We start from the raw sequence: 15589 nt of genomic DNA, 5'->3' as shown, positions 1-15589 counted from the left end.
ATGAAAACTGCCTTTCAAATAAATAAATACACCCTTAGAAAAAGCCAAATGCCAGAGACATAATTAGTATCTAATACACTTTCCTTCTTGTCAACTCAAATTCAGCTCATTCCCCTTTAGGAAGCATTTCCAAGGTGAATCTTTTCAAAGGTTACTGCTTCATTTTCAATGTTTGTAGGAAAAATTTATCAAACATATTATCAGTTAAAATAATTGTACCTCAGTCATTTGCATAGTTCTTGTATTTACTGGGACCATCCATATGTTTTTATATTCTACACACTCCACAAGACACTGGTAATTCTTCACAGGTGCCCAGTCATAGGAAACACACACCTTTTTATAACTGATGTGGTTGTTTTAATGCAATGAGCAAGGATTGATTTAACCTATCATGCCTTTAAAAGTTCATGCTTCCCACATTGAAGGGAAAAAGAAAGAAGTAGTATGGTTTAAGTTCAAAAATGGATGAAGCTATAGGCATGATGGTCTTAAGAAAAACTTGACAGTATCATATTCATAAATACTACTGCATATCACATATGTGTAATCTGGTAATAAGTGTAATCATCATAAGGATAAATAGTTATCAGATTATCAGTTAAATTTTTCAAGCATTTTTGAAATTACTGATAAATATATTTTACATATATATACATATATGTCAAAAAATCCAAATTAAAATGGTTTCCACAGGAATAAGCAAGCTGTCAGAATCTCCTGTTTTGTTTCACATGTTTTAGTTACAAACAATTACAGAAACAAATGTTTACTGACTCTCTATCACAGTGATGCAGAAAATAGAAAACAGGTTTAAGGGAAATTCAAAGCTAGGAGACAGAAACTTGGGAACTGAGCCTGATTCTTTGTTGGCACCATTCCACAGCATGACGCTGAACAAAACACAACAAGACGAATGGAGAACTGGAGATGCTGGAGGAAGGGTCTTAGTCATCTGCCATGCAGATCATCACACACAGACAGGCTGAACAAAAAAAAAGGCAATCAACTGTCGGTGAATACATCCACATGAAAGATCAGCTAGTCACACTGTTTCAGGGTGAGCAGGAAGACGGTAATCAACTTGAAGTTAATTAAACAGATCTACTTTCTGGAAATTCAATACCACCCAGATTTTCACCTAAGTTGGCTAGATGTCTACCATAAATTCTGTAATATGTTGATGTTTGAAGAATATTCTGCTTCTCCTCCACCCTGCTTCTATCAGAGCAGCCGCATGAGAGAGCTCAGGCTTTGGAGGCAAGCCATTCTTGTCTGAATCCCAGCACCAACACTTCTCATTCCGTAATGTAGGAAAATCATTTAATTTCTCTGTGCCTCAGTTTCCTTATCTGCTAAACAGGCATTATAACATCACCCACCTAATAAGGCTACTGTGAATAGTGGATTTTTTATTTACTTCATAGCAAGAAGCCAGCACACAGTGAGTGTTAGGTATCTAATATCTGCTATGACTAATGTGTTAGCAAATACTTTCCTAAAGGGTCCAGAAAAAATATTTTAGGCTTTTGACTGCATGTACTATATCCCTTGTAATCACAGCAACTGAACTCTACTATGGTAGCATAAAAGTAACCAGTGATGATACGTGAGAGAATGGGTACAGTCATGTTCCAGTAAAATTTGTTTTTAAACACCTTTACTTATAAAAACAAGCATTGAGGCTCAGCTTATTGAATTCTCAGCTATACTGTTTGGAAAAACTATTGCTATTCCGGAAACAAGCTGTAGCATTACTAAATACCGAAAAGCTGAGCACAGGAGAAAGTTTAGTCTGGTGATACAGCTGCCTGCATGCCACATGGAAGCGCTTGCTTCCTGGCTGCTGCAAAGGGGAACCGAGGAAGAGCACAGCTTCACGCAGTTGAGTTGTTACAACCCATGGGGAGATCTGGATGGTGTTTCCAGTTCGGGGCTGAAGCCACAGTCCAGCCTCATCTGCTTAGACATCTGGGGAGTGAACCACTGATTGGGTGTACTCTCTACTGTCTATACAACTATCATGCAGATATCTTAAATCAGCAAAATGTTAAACAAAAGAAAACACAATCCTGTAAGATAATCCTTTAATCTACCCCCACTGGACACCTGCAGTCTCGTTGGTCAGTGACTGTGGATTGTGACAGAGAAGAGACTGTTGGTGCTTTCCTAAAACAGATGCGCAGCTGTGGTTACTTTGACACACTTACATGCTCTCTTGCTCCTTCAAACCCAATCCTAACTACTTCCAAAGTACCATTCTTGGTTACAATATGCCAAAGTTGTATCTGACACTAATTGTAACCAGATTTCATTTCCATGAAAACAGAAATGCAGGAAAGGCCAAGAAAGGAGCACAAACTTCCTGCAAACAGGAAAACAATGTACTTGGGTTATTTGGACCTTTCTTTTTTTTCCCCCAATTTTGTTGAAAGGAACCAGAGCAGTAGTTAATCTAGTGATGAATTTTCACAAAACTCTTGTCAGTATCCGATCTGATGTCCCATAAATTATCAAATGATTCAACCGTGCTGTGTCAGATCACACACATTCTGGGTGGTCGTTTACTTAGCCTCGACAATTTTCTTAAATAAAAACACCAATCAGTAGTGAGATGAATATCTGAGTTCAATGTTCTGTTTCTGGAATCACTAAAACTATTAGATAGAATATTTTCAAAATGTATCAATAGATGGCAGAAGAGAAAAAGGAATGATGGTGAGAAAAAGATGGAATCCAGAGCGACGAGCAGAAGGCTGAGGGTAGTCTGACTGAGGGCGACAGCCACGCTTGGCATGAATGCCGGAGTCCACTGTACCGTGCGCCCCAAAGGACAGAGACCCTCGCAATCTGGGAACTCCGAATAGATAACCCTCAAAAATATAATATTCCTAAATTTAGGACTTCTAGCAGTGATAATTAAATTTATACAATCCAAGGTACTTACTTAAAAACCACAAAAACTGCTTTTCAAAAAAGAAGCTTGAAATTAAGTAGAGGAATGAATGTCATTATCCTTTGAAATATCATAAGAAACCGTGATTCCCAAATGAGATTTATATTTTTAAATTTCTATTATAATATTCCTGTTTTGTGGTCCAATGCTGTCAAGTGCTCAATTTAAAGTCCTGATCTGTTAGTACTTTGAGACACCTATCAAAAGCAAAAAAGGGAAAAATCCTTTCAAATTCAATAAACAATTCTAATCTCCCACAGATCACTTAAGAGTATTTAAAAGGCTTATGTGACTATAATACTAAAATATGATAGTAAAATAAATTAAGCTAAGATCATCAATATAAGAAAACTAGATTATATACAAACTTTTTATGTCAGAATGTAAAAATGGGTTAATATTGGTTAATCACATTCTAATTCACTACATGTAGAAGTTAAATAAGGATAATTATAGCACTGAAGGCAAAATTCTTTGGTGTGATAAAAGGTACCTTTTTTTTAAAGACATTCAATTCCATAATTGATAAATAATTGAAAGCACTCTTTTTGTAATTGAGAACAGAACAAGCTAGCTTTGCTCATACTTTCTATTCAACACTGAAAGATTGTCAGCATAGCGATGAAGTTAAATTAAAAGTATAGGAAAGAAAAGCAAGAAACAGAACTCCATGTTTGCTTCCAGATGACCCAATAGACTGCCTGCAAGATATGGTGATAAAATACTGATGCTGAAACAATGTTACATAAGTAAGGACTATCAACATCAAACACATGTCTGCAAATGATTACAAAACATTTAAAGATATTTCATGTCATAAAATTACAAAACATATTAAGAAACCTACCAAAACCTGTAAAAATTCTACAGATAAAACATTTAAAATGTATGAAACAGTACTGAAGAATGCTAAAAAATGAATTTGCATACCATATTCATGGACTAAAGGCTAAATATCTTAAAAGTGATCCTTTCCTGATTAACCGATAGATTCAATTTAATTCCAGTCAAAATCTAAACAATGAGATCTGACTGACTAATTTCCAAGTTAACAAATACCAAAAGTGCAAATATAACAAAAATGTTCCCATACAGCAACAGGAGGGAGCTTGTGACGTAGAGATCAGGAACTGTGTGTGACTCAACATGAAATCCATCCATTTTACAAACATGTACCTGGCTCGTCTCTATCAGTGTCTACCCAGGCACTAAACCCTGGAGCCAAGGAATCGTCCCCCATGACTCCACTCTTGGTTGAACTGTCTTGACTTTCACCCTAAGGCCCTCTAGCTCACTGGTGGTCTCTTCAATCCAGCCTTTTCTTTTTTTCTGTACAGTAACTGCCAAATACAAACACACTGCTTGCACTCACTGTAATATAACCACCTCCCTGCTCCAATTGCACGTTTCTTCCTCCGTCATTTAAATCAGACAAGCCTTTACCGTTTCGTGTCTTTAAAATGTGACTGCAGCCCAGCCATTTCACTGCTTTAACCTTTAGGTAATGCTCTTTATCACTTCCAAAAGAATCAAGTTCACACCCTGAGTATGGAAGATCCTTGTACTGTATCTTCCAGAACCATTTCTTGCCAAAACTTAAACTCTCACACACCCCTTTGTCTGTCCAAACTAGTTACCAGTTGGTGTCCCTTCCCAAAATCAATGAATTTTTTACACCCTCGTCTTTTAACTTATTTGACTCTAAGATCTTACACCATGTTTGTTCCATGGAGAAAATATACGTAGAACATGTACCATTGCTTAGAAACTTTCTCTCACTTTCATTGAGACATCTGGATGATGTTCAAACTTCAGGAATATAACACTTGTTATATTCTTCCGGACACTCCTGAAATACCTCAAGTGCAAGACATTGGCCACATTAATTAACGTCTCCGTTGCCTAACAATCTACTAAGACCATATGCATTTAACCTTTAAATGTTTTATAGATTAGGTGTTACTATACCACATTACAAATGAAAGGACTCCAAAGTGCTGTAGGCTGATCAAGGCATTAGGATAAGATTCATACTTAGGTCTCCTACACCACATCCAACGCTCTTGATTAATGTACACTACCTAGACTGATGTTATTCTTTTTTTTTTTTTTTATTAACTTCATTCTGCATTACTACAAAAGCCTCAAAACTGAAACTTGCTGTGGAAATGTTTCTTTTTTGGCAGGGGCGGGGGGAGAAGGAGGAAATTTCAGCTTCCATGAAGAAACAAATACTATGTTAAACATAAAATAAGTTGCATTTGTAATTGATGTTCAATAAGTATTTAATGAATTAACTTTTGCACCTTGGAGCCATGGGTTTAAACTGAGTTCTGTGCAAACATGGAATTGTGAGTGTGGAAGCTCTAAGTCAAGCCAGATGGTCAGAAAGCTGAACCGCAGTGCTGAAAGGCTACAGAGCCAAGATTCCATTTACACATTAGTGAATGGGAACTGAGCTGTGGCCATAGATGCTGAGTGCTCCAGGCGTGGGAGCAAATAATCAAAACAGCAACTTATAGAAAATGGTCACATTGGTTACACAGGGTATCTTCTTACAAAAACAAATCTACTGCGGTATTTTATTTTCTCAACAACAAGATTTCATGCACTTACGATGTAAGTGCATATTATATATGGCAATGGGAAAAAACCACTATTCAAAAAGTGTTTTTATAAAAAGAATCTTCCCACAAAAAAAAGCAGTTATGGTTTAAAACAACCCTCTGCAACATCTATATTTATGTTATAATAGGTGGAAAAAATGAAAATTTTAAGTTTCTGACAAAGGGATATGCATCCCACATGAACTGAATTCTTGTAACAGAGGCACATACCTGACGCAGCCATTGAGGGTGGTTCGGGTGGTCGCAGCCCTCATCAAGTGCCTGGGTATCAATGTCAGCTTCTGATTCTAGCCCCTGTTCGTGTGGCCCCTGGGAGGAATTAGTTCACGTAGTTGAGTCCCTGCCTTTTTCGGGGATAACCCACCAAGCTCTGGAGCCATGGCCTTGACCTCAGGTGGCTCTGCCTGTTGTGCGCCTTTCAGGAAACATGTGTATCTGTCTCTCTGTGTAACTTTGTGCCTTTCAAATGTATGAGAATAGATACTCTTTTAGATTTAAACTCTTATTGTAACACCTCTACATTTTATAGATCAGAAAATTGAAGCAGTAAAGAGTTAAATAATTAGCCAAAATATTATTATGTGATTATGTGAGGGTGTTAGAACCATGACCCTCACACTCCAAAATCTATGTTATTCAAAACATCATTATTTTGCACTGTTGAAAACCTAATTTCTAAAACCAGTTCAAATTTGCAAAACTAAAAACCACTATTCGTATTAGAGAGGCAAAGAGGGAGAGGATAGAAAGGCAGTATGGCATTTTAAATCATTAAAACTTAATTAACTAAATACTATTTTTTTTTTTGAGAAGTGGATATCTGTGAGCCCACTACCCACCCAAGCATTTTCTGTTACCTGACACATGAGAGATGGTCAAGGGTTATTTCCAGTAACATCCTTTATATATTTTCCAAGAATAACCACCGTTTTATCACACTGTTACACTTTTTGTTATGTATGAAATATTACATACTTGTATATGTTACTTTTATATATTTATATTTTCAACTGCTTTTTTTTTTTTTAAGAAAAAGTTCAGAGTTTTGGACACAAATTCTGTGTCCAGCATGAAGTGGCATCGGGCAAGTCACCTTAAAATAGTTAACCACAAGTGCAGTTCAGCTTAAGGTGAGGAGGGTTGACATCATGGCACATCAGATCAACCCAGGGCTTACAATGCAGGCTCCCCCTGCAGAGGGCTGGCCAGACCCTCCTACACTGACCCTCAGCTAGCTCCCTGCAGAAGGCCAGGTCCCTACCACTCTGTCAGTTAGCCCCCTGCAGAGGGCCGGCCCAGGTCCCTCCTACACTGTCAACGAGCCCCCTGCAGAGCCAGGCCCCTACAAGCTGTCCACTATCCCCCTGCAGATGCATCTGGACGGAGCAGAGAAGGCCCACGTGCTTGGGCCCCGCATACCTATGAGGGGCACCAGATAGAGTTTCTGGCTCTTCAGCCTGACCTAGACTTGGATTTTGCAGGCTTAGAGAATGAACCAGAGGACGTAAGATCTCTCTGTCCCTCCCTCCAAATCCCTTTACCTTTCACGTAAATAAATAAATTGTGTATATGTATGTATATATAAGAAATGAGAGAATACTTGTTTTTTTCTGCATAGTCTTTTTTTTTCCACAAGGAAGAAGAAGAAGAAGAAGAAGAAAGACTTATGTGTTTGAAAGATACAGAGAAAGAGCAAAAGAGAAACACATTGTCTATCTACTGTTTCACTCCCCGAATGACTGCAATGGCTGGAGCTGAACCAGACTGAAGCCGGGAGCCAGGAGCTTCTTCTGGATTGCTCATGTGAGTGCAAGGACCCTAACATTTGGGCCATCCTGTACTGGTTTCCCAGGCATGTTAACACAGAGCTAAATTGAAAATGAAGCAGTGGGACTCAAATCAGCACGTACGTGGGATGTAGATGCTACAGGCAGTGGTTTTACCCGCTGCCCCACAATGCCATCCCCAAACAGTGTTGCATATGAAGTTTCATTCCACTTCCGACTTCTGTTACATATGGTAGAGGTCTGTTACTATTCTAAATATGTAATCCTGGAACAGATTGGGGATGCATGTATCCTGTAATCAACACCATCTTTCTGTGTATCAACTCTTGGTCGCTAGTCAACCCACAAGAGCACTTCCAAATCTTTCCAGCAGAAACCAGGCAACACAAGGTCTCTGGTGTGGGTCACTATTTTCTGTTACTCTTTCCAAATTGTAAATCCCAATTATTGTAACCCTTGTCCAGGTATAGAATGTTTCCCTTCTTAGGCTACAAAATACGAGGTTACTTTAACGTGTTTCTGGAAGTAGAAGTCAATGATACTCTATTTTGGTGCAAAAATATTTTGCAATCCATCCACAAATGGGCTCTTCCAAAAGCTTGTGAAAAAAAAAATGAGCATTATGGAAAAAAAAACAATGCATGGATTTCAAGATATTTGCACCACAGTGATCTTAAACTCTTGCAAGCCCCTTCATATATGTGAAATAAAAGTTCCCCTAGTTCTCAAGCTTTGAAAAGCAACAGCAATGAGAAGGAGCCTGTTTTACCAGAGCTTGTGCTTGCTTGTCAGAAAACAAGTACGAGCAGGAATTCCTCCTCCCAGAAAACATGATCATTTACTCAAAGAAAATATGTTTTCTTCCAAGGAATTGTAATTTAGTCAATATCACACACAGTATATATTTTAAATGTGCCAGACATTCTACTCTTAGGAAAGCAGACTGGCCCTCAAAGAAATTTCTTGGACTCACTTTTTCCCTGGAGCTTTTAAACCTTCAGAGGGCTTTTAGACAAGTTAGAATTGAAAATGACAATGTTGTTTAATTGCATCCACATAGTATATTTGCGTTCTAAGGGTGTTACCCATCATTTACTATTCTTCTAAATCATATACATTTGAAGGGATACTCTTGACACCTTTTATGGGGTTCATAGTTATAAATTCAATAAATATCCCAAGAGAAAATCTGAAGTGCTAATCAACTTAACATATTACCACTCTAAATATCAAAGCACATGCCGACAGGGAAACTGGTGACTGAATTCTACCCACTCAACCCAGCCCTTGCATTAGTCAATACAGAAAAGCTATCATCAACATTTTAGTACTTAGAATCCCTATACAACTTAGCACTAAAATATTTCTCTAAAGCTCCTATAGTTAGGGGCATGTATCTTCATTTGTTTCACATATAACTAGGGTGTATATATACATATATATATTTTATAAAAACTGAAATTCAGAGAGCACTTCCCCAAGAGTAGCCGTTATTCTATTCTCCAAGCAATTGAAAAGTATTTCAATTTTTTGAAATAATTTTTAAATACAAACTTTTTAAAAATTACAAATTTTTTCAAATTTCATTTTAAAAATCCAGAAGTGACAATCCACAGCTAAGCTACAATAGGTGCCCATAGCACAAACATCACCTCTTCAGCTGCCAATCTCATTATATTGGTGCCAGCTGGAGGACCTATCTAAAGGACCTATTACAAGAAAAGCATCGGGAATACAGAAATCATAATTAAAGTTCTCACTGTGTGCCTGCTGTGATGACAGCCTCACCTCTGGAACATTTTAGGGTCTCAATCTCCTTGTGTGTACCAAGACAATAATAAGTTCAATCCATAACAAAATGCATCAGGTTAAAAGAATATACAGAAGAAAACAGATGACATATTTTAAAAGTAAAAAGATTAAGTATGTGAATGTGGCATTCATCATGAACACATCCCCTGGACAAGCGATGCTTAAGGAACCTCAAGATGTCACTTCTTATGTGGGTCTTGGCCCATTTGACTGTTTCTTAGTTATCCATTGTGCTGTTCCCTGGAGTTTTTACAGTGGTGACCAGTGATACACATGCATATTGCTTACTGGTGAGAATGTGTTCTGAGGGATGCCTCTGAAGCTGGTTCTGTTCTCTGCTGGCATCACAGAGCACATGAACGCGAAACACAACATAAATGCTACAAAGGCACCAGGCAATGTGACCTTAGAGATACTTGATCATTATCCAGAAGTCAGGTCATCATGAAGCCACTGACTATGAATACATAAATCCTTAACTACTGACACTGAACCCCCATAACATAAAAACAGGACCCAGCCCAAGGTGTTATTCCATGCCCATTATCCAAAGGGCTTCACTGACTGAAAAGCCATCCAGCTGGCCTCAGAGGAACCAGTCACCAGACCCAAGGAGTCATTTGCTTCTCCAACAGGTAAGAAACCAGTTGGCCAGTGTTGTCCTGCAGTGATTTGTGAAGGGGAATTCCAGGTCTGAGCAGAGCATCACTGCCACCCCAGACCAACAAGAGCCCCATCATCAACTCCCAAAGAACACAGCATCACCGACCTATCACAGGACACTCACAAATGACCAAGCAGCAATGCAGACCAGCTGATCATGCCCCTCTCATCCCAGTTTCATTCCGTACCAGCCTGCACCTCCAACTTCTCAGGGCATGCATAAATGAGTTAAGAGCCGCCTAGATCCTTGCTCAGTTCTTTTAATAAATAGCCACTTTCTTCAATCATGCTGATGTCAGTGACTGGCTTTTTATACGTTTCCCAAGTGGAGCCAAGTTGAGGGTTCCAAAGTTTTGCCTCCAACTACTGGGGGAATTGTTCCGCCATGACGGGATCACAATCCTGAAAGGACTTCCTGGCTGTGACACATCTTTCCCTGGCCCACAATCATTCCTGGAGGCTGTTCCGTAATTGCCTGAGCATGCACCTCGACTGGACCACTGACTAGGCTGTGCTGGCCTAAGGCACTGACTGAGCAAAAGTACTGGGTTAAAATTCAGTTTGAGATCTAGAGAAGTCTTCGGTGAACAGCATGCATGACAATCCAAAGGTAACATTTCCTTGGTTCCTCTCTTCCAGGTTCTGCTATGACTGACACTGGACTTCAGGGGAGTTCTTCCTGCTTGGACCTGGAGAGAACGAATCTTTGACAATCTGGTTCACTGTGATTGGACATCAGTTTCATCCCATTCGGAGCTATAGAGATCACTGCCTTCAGAAACTGCTTTGCAACTTGCCAAACTTGGTTTGAAACTTGGTCCAACAGGTCCAGTGATCACAGCTCTGCTCTCCCAGCCTCCCAAGGTGTTCTTGCTATATGCAGAACATTTAAATCTATGAAAGAAAAAGATGCTGTTTCACAGTCCCACTGCTTGGCCTCAGTGCGCTTTGAGACTGAATGAGGAATGGCAACTTCACACTGTCTGCTCAGTGTCACCCTATTCCAGCCAGAGATGTACAAAATTAAAAGAAAATGAGAGAAAAGAAGTTCCATTTACGCAAGTTTTATTTTTGCTGTCAACCCAGGGCAGTTTATAAAAATTGTGTTAACCAAACGTGAGTTTCTTCACAAAGCTTAAGTAATCGTTAATAGGCAATCTACTTTAAACTAATTTTAAAAATAAAGGACAAAAGAACAAATTTGAAAATGTTCAAAATTAGTAACATGAATTTATGCCCGTGTTTGCTGGTTAGGAAATACTGAACAGGCTAGTTATTTGAAAATCAAAAGGTGCAATTTTGACCTATGAAGAAATAATTCCAATGAAGATACAATATTGTGTTCTGGGTACTAAGTACAATGAACTAGCTTTTAGAATTTTTTTGGATAAGAAAATGATTTAAAATGGTAGCTGTGCTTGTCTCATGCATTTTTTTTTATGTCTGCTAAGTATAAACTGGGTAATGTAAATAACACGGATGTTTCCAAAACTAAACCTAAGGAATCTTAGCATCTAGATTCTATGAAAAAGGATATTTGGGTTTGTTAACCATTGCTCCCATAAATTATCCATATATGACAAATAACTCGACTATTTTAAAGTGACTGAGCCTGAAATTTTATGTTCTGTTATTTAGAAAATGCCTCAACTAGGAGATTTTTAATAGATTATTCCAAAATGTAAGTGAAGGGAATCACCCATTAAATAAAAGTTCCCAAGAGGGAAAATGTAAAGGAGGTTCTGAAGGAAAGAGAGTTTCTGGCTAAACAGAGAGCTTGTAAAGCACTCTGACTTACAGAAGAACGGCCGTTCCACTCTATAGACTAGAAAGGGGAGGTTAAGACAAAATATTTACAGGTTTAAATACATTGGGGAGGGGTGAGGAAGGTTTCAAAGAAGTAAATCTTATAACATTTGTGTATGACAGGCCCAGCGCGATGGCATAGTGGTTAAGGTCCTCGCCTTGCATGGCTGGGATTCCATACAGGCGCTGGTTCTAATCCCGGTGGCCCCACTTCCCATCCAGCTCCCTGCCTGTGGCCTGGGAAAGCAGTCGAGGACAGCCCAGGGCTTTGGGACCCTGCACCCATGTGGGAGACCTGGAGGAAGCTCCTGGCTCTTGGTTTTGGATTGGAGCAGCTCCAGCCTTTGCAGCCACTTTGGGAGTGAATCATCAGACAGAGGATCTTCCTCTCTGTCTCTCCCCCTCTCTGTATATCTGACCTTCCAATAAAAATAAAATAAAATCTATAAAAAAAAACACAAAGATTTGTGTATGACAATATTGACTGCAGTTCTTAATGTATTGCTTGCAGCATTTTCTAAAACTTCAACATTGATAGTAAATGTATCCTGAATTAGAATTGGATTTAGAATCTAATGTTCTTTTAAAGTAGCAATGCTTTTGAAATATATATATATACATGCTGATAAATTATGAAAATATATATCTGCTTAAAAGTAGATCCTTTTAATAAAAAAAAAACTTGCAACAACTTTTAATAGTTTCTATTCAACTGATGACTCTTTGTCAATTTCTAGTCCACTCTAGTAAGCTGTCTCCTCATGCTGACACTGTTAAATTGTACCAAGTTACCAAAGGACTTTGTGTGTTATTTCTTGTATTCAAGGCTTTTATTTCCTTTTTGGTGACTGACCAAGGAAATGCACATTTTGTTTTAGTAAGGTAATTCTTGTGTTCTGTCTTGTATTTATTATGTTTTGGTTGTTTGAAAAGCACTGCGTTTTAAGAGTTACATTCTTATTCTGAAAGATTTGAGTGATCACTTTATAGCTATGAGCAAATCTGACTTAGGACTGCCTAACTCGCCATGACTAAACGGATGGATACTATTTCATGATGTTGAGGAATCTTATATCGACAAGGCGTTTTAAGGCCTCTTGGCGTATTTATAGATTTAACTCTGCTGACTTTTAGATTTCCAGGTGGAGCTCTGGAAATGTCAAAGGTTACATCCTCGTCTCATGAAAGTAATAATAAATTTAGCTATTTGGATTGTATGGAAAATACTGTCAAGATGTGACCTTGCTCAGCCTCAGCCTTGCTATTTCAGAGTATTACTTAGCTTCTCCCCGCCCCTCCCCACACACCCGTTACTTCAAATTGCTTTTGTCTTTTCCAGTAGTAAATGGGAGGCACTGACTTTCTGCCGGTCTTTCACCAAGACAGCAAATTACCACCTTACATTTCCACTAAGGCACATTCCCAGGAATCTCCTTCTCCTTGGGCCATGCCTTTCTCTTGTCACAAAGAACAGTCAGAAATGGAGAAAGATGACATGAGAGCCATAACGGGCCCCTTTCATTCTGGCTACATTCCAACAGCCACTTTCAGATAGAAAGGGCATCAAAGACGCCAGAAGCAGAAATGCAGGGAGAGGGTTCCTTTTTAAGGCTTGCCCTAGGTGTTTATTTCCTTAGGCAAGTAAACGGGACTGTGTGTAAATACACCTGCTGCAAACATTTCACACTGCTGGCTGGTGGGGTGACTCTTTCACACATCAGAGCAGATGGTTTCCTGGGGGTTCTTCCAAAACAATGGACCGCATTTCCTCCTCCCCCAGTTACAAGCGTCCCTCAACACATTGCTAGCAGTGCGTCACCAGTCACTCAAGCTTAGTGAAACATGCCCCTTACCCAAACTGCAAAGCAGGACCCCAGAAACGTGGGTAGGGAATCAGACCCTTAGGTCTGAGAGAGGTGGAGACTTTAAAGCAAAATTGAATTACATCGCAATTCTGAGCTCCAGCCCGGCCAGTTCCTAAGCTCCTCTGAGTTCTGATTAAATATCTGCCATAACAATGTGCGCCAAGCAAGATCTGCTAACTGATTAAAAACACACATAACCTCCTCGTCAGCGCAGAGTATCATCAGAGGGGGAAATCACCCAGGAAATAGGCAACATTTCCCTCCACTTGTCCATGCGCCTCCTCCCCCCAGGACCAAGAGAGGCTGAGTAAGGTCAACCCAACACGGAGCGAAAGAAATGCCAGTCACGCGTGAACAACCCCCACGAGCAAAGGGAGGAACCATCTGCCCATCCCTTCCTGGAAGCTTCGCCAAAGCCCACACCTCTAGAGATGAGGACACCACGTGCCCTTCGGCCTTCGAACACCCCGACCGAGTCTGCCCCGCAACCCCCAGGACCTTATTTCCAAAGTTAGCTGGGAGTCCCCGCTCAGCAGCCTCCGGGAGCCCGGCGGCAGAGGGTCCCGCGGCCGGGAAGCGCTCGCTCACGTGGTGGAGGGACGCGGCGCGCGCGTGGGGCCGGGCCTGGGGCGCAGGGAGGCAAGCACCGCCCCGCGCAAGGAGAGGCGCGCAGAGGCGCCAGCTGTGCGCCCGGGAGGGGGCAGAGCCGGGCGCCGGGGGAGCCCGCCAGGCGAGGAGCAGCTGCGGGGGCCCTCTGCGGTTCCTGGGGCGGGAGGACGCAAGTTTGAATGGGAAAGCTAGCTTGGGAGCAAACTCCTAGTCTAGCTTTCTTTTAAATGGACTAATAGCCCATCTAGAAGGGAGTTCCTCCGAGGTTGCCTTCACGCCAGTGGAGTCTGGAACTCACTCTCGGAATTCCTGGCAAATGGGGGAGTAGCGCGGTGCCCCCAGGTGGCAGCGCCAACGGGTCCCTAGCATTTGGGGGTTGGGGTCCTGCCCGGCGGGTTCTCCGCCGGGAACCCCGCCCTGGAACAAAGAGGAGGTACCGAGAGCCCGCGGAACGCCGGGGTTTCCGAGCCCGGGTAGCCAGCTGTCTTCCTGACTTGTTTCGTTTTTGCTGGCGGAGGGAGGGGAGCAAGTAACTCCTGCACGCTCTACCGCGCCAAGCAGGGGGGCCGGCAGTTGGCACCCCATCCCGCAGCTCGCAACTCCAGAGCGACGCGGGACGCCCCCTTCGGTGGGGAGGGCGAGGCGGAGGGGAGGAAACAGGTGAGCTCCCACGGCCTCACCGCCGTCGGAAAGGCGGCACCCTCCGTGCCACCCACTCCCCCAGCCCCGGGCGCGCCGCTGGCCCGACCCGAGGAGCACTTACCGGCTTTGCACGGGTCCTTGTAATCTATCGTCTCGGTTTGGTCCTCTTCGCTCCCAGCCAGAGTGTAATCGTAATCGAGGCCAGCGCAGACCCACGGCTGCCCGTAGGAAAAAACGATCCCGGAGGACAGCAGCCACAGGAGCATCCTCCTCTGGGGAAGCATTACCAACCCCATCCTCCTCCGCCGCCGCCGCCGCCGGAGAGAAAGGAGGGGATGGGACCCTGAGCCCAGCCGGCCTCCGGGGGTGTGCGGGGTCGGGGCGAGCTGGGGACAGTGCGGGGACCGGGGCTCTTGCTGCCCCCCACCTCCTCGCCACTAGGAACGTCCCTCGGCAGGTCGCTAGTGTTCAGGTGTCCGGAGACATGCGGATGCAGGCTGGACGGGAAGGAGAGGGCAAGCGCTGGCTGTTAGCCTTCCTCGCAGGGGGAAGTTGGCCAGGGGCCCGCGGGTGGGCGGAGGGCAGGTAAAGGAGCCCGTCTCCCGGGAGGCGGGGACGGACGCCTTTGGGCAAACTCGCCGCCCACCCCGGGGGCGTCCTTCTGGAGGTCCCAACTTGCCGCGGCCGCGCCCGGCGCGGGCTCAGCTGCGCCCGGAGCTCCGGCTCCCGCTCCGCTGCCAGGACCCCGCGGCCGAGCGCGAGCCGCCGCCGCTCCGGGAAGATGAATCCGCTCTGCACATCAGCACTTCGGAACTGAAAGGG

The 15589-nt window shown here is 42.4% G+C and overlaps 1 protein-coding gene across 1 annotated transcript in view; it reads right to left on the bottom strand.

The window, feature by feature from the left end:
* TLL1 (tolloid like 1) overlaps positions 1 to 15033 on the bottom strand; it is a 101844-nt gene extending 86811 nt beyond the window's left edge. The window contains exon 1 of the mRNA XM_040971421.1: positions 14889 to 15033. Within this exon, the coding sequence (XP_040827355.1) occupies positions 14889 to 15033 (145 nt within the window). The remainder of the gene's footprint in view (positions 1 to 14888) is intronic.
* Between the last annotated feature and the right edge of the window lie 556 nt (positions 15034 to 15589).

This window comes from Ochotona curzoniae, unplaced genomic scaffold (genome assembly GCF_017591425.1).
Source record: "Ochotona curzoniae isolate NIBS_2020 unplaced genomic scaffold, NIBS_Ocur_1.0 contig_21, whole genome shotgun sequence".
NCBI classification, from domain to species: Eukaryota; Metazoa; Chordata; class Mammalia; order Lagomorpha; family Ochotonidae; genus Ochotona; species Ochotona curzoniae.
Note: the sequence above shows the minus strand (reverse complement) of the source record. Positions and strands in the feature narration are given on the sequence as shown.